This window comes from Aplysia californica, unplaced genomic scaffold (genome assembly GCF_000002075.1).
Source record: "Aplysia californica isolate F4 #8 unplaced genomic scaffold, AplCal3.0 scaffold01115, whole genome shotgun sequence".
Taxonomy (NCBI): domain Eukaryota; kingdom Metazoa; phylum Mollusca; class Gastropoda; order Aplysiida; family Aplysiidae; genus Aplysia; species Aplysia californica.
Genome location: NW_004798385.1, coordinates 159196 through 167439, shown reverse-complemented (window position 1 = coordinate 167439; position 8244 = coordinate 159196). Strand labels below are relative to the sequence as shown.

Genomic DNA, 8244 nt, shown 5'->3' with positions numbered 1-8244 from the left:
CCCCCCTCCACCCATTTGTTACAGCATGTCTTGGTGACTGTACCGTCTATTACAGTGAATTTTGGTTACATTACTATTATTTTGTCAACGTACAGACAAGCACAAGGATATGAAAATGAAAACGGTTGTCTTGTATAAAAGACAAAGGGAAGATAGACTATTCAGTTTTAGTAGGAGTTTTACAGCACTTGCAACACAAAAAGAAGGTCATGTAAGTGCTGAACATTGGAAGTGTTACAAGAGAGTAACATACAAAGAACACGAGTAGGCTGGAGCTATAAAGGCGACAAGAAGTCCAACAGGAAAGACACATCAAACCACACCAGAGCACCCGCCAATCACAAACATAGACAGATTGTAACAACAGAGGGAAAAAATGAAAGAAGGACCAATGATGAGTGGTGTCCTCCGACCACCCATCCCTTTTCTTTAGTTTTTGTAAGTGTTTTACGGCACTTGCAACACAATAAGGTCATATAAGTGCCAGAGATTAGAGGTGTTACAAGAGAGCAACAAACACCAAAAAGAGGGAGGGGAGATAAAGACGATAGACGTTTGATAAGAAAGAAGGAGCACCCGCCACCCACCCACCCTTGATGGTGTGTCGTGCTGCCAAATCTATATCATACAGCATTCAAGAGTGCAATCATCAGCAAGCTGTTCAAATGTCCTAAGCCCAAAAAAGCAAAATTTTACAGATGTTCCATTATTTTAACAATTGTATCTCTACATTATGAACATTTTTTTTCTTTTTTTCTTTAACATTTAGAATATATGAATTTCAACAAAATATTTTTTGAGCAAATGAAACCAATAAATAGCACTGATTAAGTAACTGGAATTTTTTTTTTTATTCAAACATTTGGGTTTAGCACATCTGATCTGAACAGTTAGCTAACAGCTCGTCTTATTTGAAACGATGTTAAATACAGCAACAAACACTTCCGACGAAAACAACTAACAGATTTTGAAGAAAAAATATGATAGAAGTATCTCACTTTCGAGCCGACTTTTAATAACAATGTACATGAATTTAAGAAACAATTATTGAGTAAGTCAAAGAAAATCAGTAGGGTCGGAACTTTCTGGCTATCTTCATTTCTTTCACTTTCTTCTTGTCATCTTCAAATTTGGCTTGCAACTCGGCAATATCTGGAACAGGGGATAAAAACAACAAAACAAATTGTATTAATACTTGCCCTGTCATAGCATTTTCCACGGTTGTGTAAGACCAGTGTATTGTAAATGTGTAAGATTGGTGCGTTGTAAATGTCTAAGATCAGTGTGTTGTAAAAGTGTAAGATCAGTGTGTTGTAAATGTGACAGACCAGTGTGTTGTAAATATGACAGATCAGAGTGTTGTAAATGTGACTGGAGTGGTCAGTGTGTTGTAAATGAGACAGACCGGTGTGTTGTAAATGTTTAAGGTCAGTGAGTTGTAAATGTTTAAGGTCAGTGTGTTGCAAATGTGACAGACTGGGGTGTTGTAAATGTGACTGATCAGAGTGTTGTAAAAGTGACTGATCAGTGTGTTGTAAATGTAAAAGATCAGTGTGTTGTAAATGTGACAGACCGGTGTGTTGAAAATGTTTAAGGTCAGTGTGTTTTAAATGTGACAGGTTTTCTATATATCAAAGTAATGTACTGGTACCAGAAGACGATGTCCGATGTATAGACAAAATGATTTCTCTGATTACTTACCAATATAAACATTCTAAGTTTACAGAGAACAATATGATTACAACAGTATCATTGAACACACAGACACTTCACATCCCGATTTTCACATCACAAATTTTGTACAAACTTCCCAAAGCATGGGACTACAAGACCTGCACCCGCAATCTTTTCTAATTAATGTCAACAATTTGATAGACACCATTGTACAGAGTTGTGCGTTTAGGGCACAGAAGGGTAAAGATTGCCACATACAAACACGCGATCTGATTCACCGAGTTGAAAAAAAAGAAAAAAAGAAAGGAACGAACGAACGAAGGAAGGAAGAAAGAAGGAAAGAAAGAAAAGAAAAGACACATGTAGTCAGCCACACGCACTCATATCAACTTCAGTCTAATTCAGTTACGAGCGCCGTAAAATTCTGACCAAAGAAACAATCAGTTTTCCACTTGACTTACGTTTTCTTTTTGTCTCTCTGTACTGAAACACGTAGAAGTCTTTGAGTTCCTGAAAAAAAGCGGAAAAAAAACCTGTTAGAGTATGGAGAATCACACTGATGCAATTGACAGTGTCAACGGTGCAATGAAAAAGTAAGAAAGATAGACAGAAACAAATGGAGTGTGAAGAAGGAAGACACACCAGTGGTGCCCTCCTCCAACCACCTGTGGAAGAATGTGTTGGCATGGGACACTTGCACAGAAATAAAATGGAGCATTTACATCAGTGCAGAAATGTTAGCATTTTGTCTATCTATATGTTTGAACATGGAGAAACAAATATTAATTAAAGATCAACTGCTTTATCAAACATGACAGCAATAACTGACACACTGCACAGAGACACACAGAATAATTCCTACTGATGAATACTTCCAACGCTGGCAAGCTAACAGAGAACCTGAAGTTGTTAAAGATTGGGAACAAAATTGAGACACATTACACTCTAACTCGCCCGGGAATTAAAGATCAACTGCTTTATCAAACAAGACAGCAATAACTGACACACTACAAAGAGAGGAACACAGAATAATTCATATTGATGAATATTTCCAACGCTGGCAAGCCAACAGAGAACCTGAAGTTGTTAAAGATTGGGAACAAAATAGAGACACTGGAGCTCTGCTGTTGGTAGCTAGCACAAAAAGATAACAAAGAATAACTGATTACATTTTCACAAGAGCTGGGAACAAACAGTTCTCCTTTGCCAGAAGGGCAAGCGCAAAGGGAAGGTGACCCAGTGTGTAATAATTGCTCATGTGTGCATGTATGTATAGACTGTGTGTCTGTCAATTCAAGTTGAAAAACTGCTGTGCAGTAAAAAAAAAAAAGACACATTTCCATAACGAAAGGGAAGAAAAAAATAGAAAAGTTGACAAGATAGGATTTGACCACTGCATACAGCTGAATGTCTGTGACAACACAGCAGAAAGACTCCCCCCCCTCCCCAATAAAAAAATAACATAAAATAAAACACTAAACAACTATCACCACCTCCATAATATCAGGACAAGTGATCCAGCCAAATCCCAAATCAATCAGGACTGAGTCTCTCTCATTCTAACATATCCAAAAAGCTCTGAACCAAGATGACTCTCCAAAAACTGGAGAATCAACAGAAAACTCACATTTTTCTTCTTCCGACTACGAATGTGTTCGTGGCCTCTCTTCTCTGTCTCTTCCGTTCTCCGCAGGCCTTTGTTCTTGCCGTGTCTCGTAACCTTGATGAATCCATCTTCATCAGGAACTCCTTCCATCTCCTTCTCTCGCTTTATCTCCTGAAAATGAAAAAAATACCCAAACCATTCAAACAATCAATGAAGAAATAACATGAGGTGATTAGACAATGTTAAAGGAAATTTCAATTCCCCAGCGGCAATTCCATGCTGTTTTCTTCATTTTTGTGTGTTTTGGCATCTGATCTAACTACAGGCTTCAGACTTTATCTATGTCTATTCTTTCGTTCACAAACAGTAAAGTGAAGTAAAAGGAAGCACGAAAAAAAACCCCAAGTCAAAAGCAATATCAACAGTGAAGTGAAAGGACAAAACTCAAAACTGTTTAGAAAACAAAACAATACATGCTAATTAATTAATGTTGCACACACAATTAGTGCTAAGTGAAGAGACCTATATGTCTTTTAATACTTTGCCATCATATTTGGGAGAAAATCCAAAGAAACTGAGCGGTAAACATCGCCAGTCGGCGAGATAAGGCAGCAGTGTTAAGGAATATAATAAATATAAAATAACTTTTAAAAAAGCAAGTGGCCCTGTAGCGGGGATCCACTCTTAACATGAGACAAACAACGCATAACTAACCTCATCTTTCTTCTTGTAGTACTGCGCCATGAACTCCTCTGCACTTTTCTCCAGCGCGTCGACGTCAGTCACAGAATCCTCATACTCTTTGATGTACGCTGAGGGAAACATTAATGTTTTTATTTAAGAAGACAAAATACGGCCGAATCGTTATGAAAAAGATGCCCCCCAAAAAGTCTATAATTTATGCATTAGTTTTCTAAATCTTTGGACATTCTATCAAAAACAAAAAATCGGTTCATATTGTGAAAAAATTGTGAATTAATGATAAACAACCCATTGAGACTGGTGCTCAAATGTTTGAAAAGGGAGTATCTTAATTTGGAATCTTGAAATTCAGGAAGGAACTCTTAGGAACAAGATTTAAAATCTACATACATAAATAAACCTTTTTTCTCCATGCTAATACTTTAATAAAGTGAGAAAATACAACCTGCCTACTGTAAAACAGACTCAAAAACATAAGGCAGGTTCTTCTCCCACCACAGAAGAGAACTATTATGTCATTTCGTTGAATTGGAGACAAGGGCTGCACTGAAGTGGCCAAATGGGCACCAGGACTCACAATATCAATTATGTTATCATGGGCAGTATTGCATACAGACGTATCTCAAAGGCCGTCAAAAATGACTTACGTCAGTATGCAATACTGTGAGCATTATGCATTATAATATGACGATGACATAGCATTTAGGTAAGTGGTCAGTGGGGAATTCCCTGTACTGAGGTGATGTGTATTATGTAGCATTGTCAAATTATTGTACGAGTGTGTTTATCTATGTATTGTATGCATGTACGCCATTTGTAACCAAAATTCTCTCACAACAATTAACTATCTTATCTATTATTCTTTTACATGGGGCCAGTCTGCCGTTAAACATTCAAAGCGTGGGGCAAACTCACCTCTAAGGCCAGCTATGATCGGAGTGTTCGCGTCGGACAAAAGTCTCTCTTTGTCATAAACCATGTTGCAAGCATTCTTCACTCCTCCGGGCTTTCTAAAAACAACATAAGCAATCTGGACACCCTGGGGGGAAAAAGAAGAAAAAGAATTGATGGAAAAATATAGTTAAACTTACCCAAGACGACCACCCATTGTTGAGTAAAAAAAAGTGGTCATCTTAGATAGTTTCGTTATATAATATAGAACAAAAAAACATGGGGGAAATTGGGAAGGGGTTGTCTGTGCAGGTGGTCCCAAGAGCAGATTCAAATGGATTATTTTTTAAAGTTACAGCAACAAAGTCAGCAGGGATAAACTTGATGAGCTTCAACCCTAAAGTAACAAAACATACTTGTGGTAGGTAGTACAGTAAGATAGATTTTAAAAATTTTAAAGCAATGTAACTCGAGTGACACAAAGATAATATTAAGATACTGGCATGAGTAATTCTTGTGAATGAAAAACTCATTTTATGTCATTCAAATTTCTGCGTCTTCTCAAGACAAGCAGATGCCTAAACCCCATTTTCTATCAATAAGTTTATAATTTCTAACACACATAAATCAACTCTTTGGAGAACAAAGAAGCTTTTCATACACAATATCAAACAACAATAATACAAAAAGAAATCTATGTTTGTTTTACATGTTATGTTATGTTATGTTAAACATAATTTAACACTTTGTTGTATTTATTTTTATTTATATCTAAATATGATATCCATGGATGCTAGATACATGATGACCAGAAAAGCAATATACTTTTCTAAATCACTTAGAATCTCTACTGACAACTCACCTTTTCTGAACTTGTCGGCAAAAACTGGCTTTGTACTATTGGTTTCGAGGAGGGCTTGGACTGCAGATAGACTCTGATGATGTCACCACATTCCTTAAAAAGCAGCCTTACATTTTCCTGTTCAAATGGGGGAAAAAAGTAATAAAATGCTACAGCAACAAAACGTATTATAACAAAAAAATGGAGTGTGAATATTTTCTCCTTCTTTGTTCCCCACACACTGAGCTCAGTGGTAGCAGGCTACAAGCTCTTCTACCCACAACATGTTAAACACTCAGCTATTTTTACACAACAACACAGGGTCCTAACCTCTAGTTCAGGAAGGTTGACACTGCTTGAATTAATATAATTATACATACATATATATATGTTAGTTCAGAATTATTCACAAACTGCCAGAAGTTTATTGGCAAATATAGTCAGGACACGCATACTTCCCTTTCAATTAGAAAACCAACGAATCGAATTCTTTATATGTAAGGATACTGACATGATTTATTTTCTTGAGAATGAAAATTAATTTTTTAATGTCATTCAAATTTTTGCCCTTTATCAAAACAAGTTGATGCTAACACCAGTGTGTATCTACTGTAACCAAGAACAAGAAAAATATTTAACTTTTGATCATTATACTATAGTATGCAGCCATGGTAACTTTGTGGGTCTGCACCAATTATTAATATCCAGGATTCTGAAAATATAAAAATTAGTGTTTTATTCTTTTATCTGACGTAAATAATCAACACATGATCTTTTTCCTTGAAAAGACTTTGATAGAAGAGTTAAGGAAAACAGCTTATCAGACAGATAACCTACTACAGGACAAATAAAGACTACTACTATACAATACCTTTTCATGAACATTTTCCTTCACCCTACATTCAATAAAAAGAATGTTCCAATTTGATACCTTAATACACTCCTGTGACAAATTTTAAGGGAATGATCCCTAAATAAACCCTAGAATAAAAGCATTCTCTTCTTACCTCATTACAATATGGCGGAATATTGTGCACAATGAGTGTCCTCCCTTGTGGCCATTCTGCTCTGGGGACTGCTGCGCTGTGTTCACGCAAGTACATGCAATGGCAAACATTGCTACGAACAGTCGGCTTGACTTGAAGCACTGAGGAAATGTTTCAAAAAGGAAAGAGGGTTGCATTTCCTTAAAAGTCCTAAGGAAAGCTGAAGGTTCCCTATTTTATGAGAAATTCAAACTGAAACTTCAAGTCGTAAATTCATCCTAGAACTACAAACTTACTTTACCTGATTCATATTATATAGACTATATCAAAAGGCAGAAACTCAAATCAAACCAGCACCAGTGTCTTTCATCTATTGTAACTTCAGTAGGAGACAGACAATATGTGGTTACACTATCAGTCCTTCTGGTTAACTTTAAAGACATTATCTTTTTTTTATATGAAACCATTCTATCTAGTCTAGATCTAGATCTAATCTAGATTCTAGATCTAGACCTAGTATCTCCACAAACAGACCCGAAGCTCTGAACATCATAATGACAGTTATGTCAAGATCTAAATCGAGATCTATACAATACTATAATTTATAATTATATAAATAAAATACAGTCGAACCTGTCATGACGGCCACCTGTACAAACAGCCACTTTCCATTCCCCCCTTGTGTTTATATAATTTAACTGTGTAAAACGGCCACCTGTCCAATGCGGCCACCATATTTTAACACACACCCCTATCACACCTTAGTGACTCCATTAGGTTTCGTCATTTTATTGTGCATTGGCCCCTAGCGTTGTGGGCGAGCCATCACAATCCAATCACCAGTCATTGTTGGTAGGTAGTCACTCCCAACCGATCATGTTGCGTCGACCCCTCCCACTGTTGACCAATAGATCTGGAATCTAGAATCTAGATTAGTAAGAGGTAACAAAGTTTCAGCTGCTGGTGAAGAGGTTATCGTGTGATCCCTCATAACTCATAAACAAATCATTAGTAAATTGAGCGGTCACTGTTTACCCATTCGTCTGTAACAAAGTAAAGGTGGACGTCAACATGAACTAGATGTCTAGATCTAGAAGATCAAGATCTAGATCTAGAATCTAGATCTAATCTAGATCTAGATCTAGATCTAGAATCTAGATCTAGCGACAAAAGCGTCGCAAAGACGGGGCCACGGCCAAACGGCCCCGCCTTTGCCAAAGGCCAAAGGAATCAAACTCAAAACGCAACGTGGTTAAACACATAACAAGCAAAGCCTGGCGCTAATATCTACGTCTACATGTGTTATATCTAAAATTTAAACCATACCAGTATAGCCTTGTATGTTGAGGGGTGCGTCTTTCTTCAATTTGTTGGGAGCCATCCTACTAAGAACAACAAATGTAACGTGTTCCTAAGCACAGAACAAAATATACGATCTATCGGAATTTCCCGAATACACAAATTTCCGGTTAAAATTTTGCCAGGACCTTGTCAGAAGTTGTTTCAAATATGAATATTATTAAAGTTCGTGTTTCGAGCCTCAG

The 8244-nt window shown here is 36.9% G+C and overlaps 1 protein-coding gene across 2 annotated transcripts; it reads right to left on the bottom strand.

The window, feature by feature from the left end:
* Window positions 1-984: 984 nt before the first annotated feature.
* On the bottom strand, window positions 985-8168 carry LOC101855458 (ribosomal RNA-processing protein 7 homolog A). Of its 2 annotated transcripts, none has more exons than XM_005111762.3 (8): window positions 8027-8168; window positions 6722-6861; window positions 5736-5852; window positions 4898-5021; window positions 3995-4092; window positions 3302-3451; window positions 2136-2184; window positions 985-1152 (listed from the first exon to the last, which is right to left on the bottom strand). In XM_005111762.3, exons 1-8 carry the CDS (start codon window positions 8079-8081, stop codon window positions 1067-1069), a joined length of 819 nt encoding a protein of 272 aa, XP_005111819.1. In that variant the 5' UTR covers window positions 8082-8168; the 3' UTR covers window positions 985-1066. The 2 variants fall into 2 exon arrangements, with proteins under 2 accessions (XP_005111819.1, XP_035829195.1); XM_035973302.1 differs by lacking the exon at window positions 8027-8168 and adding an exon at window positions 7736-7776.
* Between the last annotated feature and the right edge of the window lie 76 nt (window positions 8169-8244).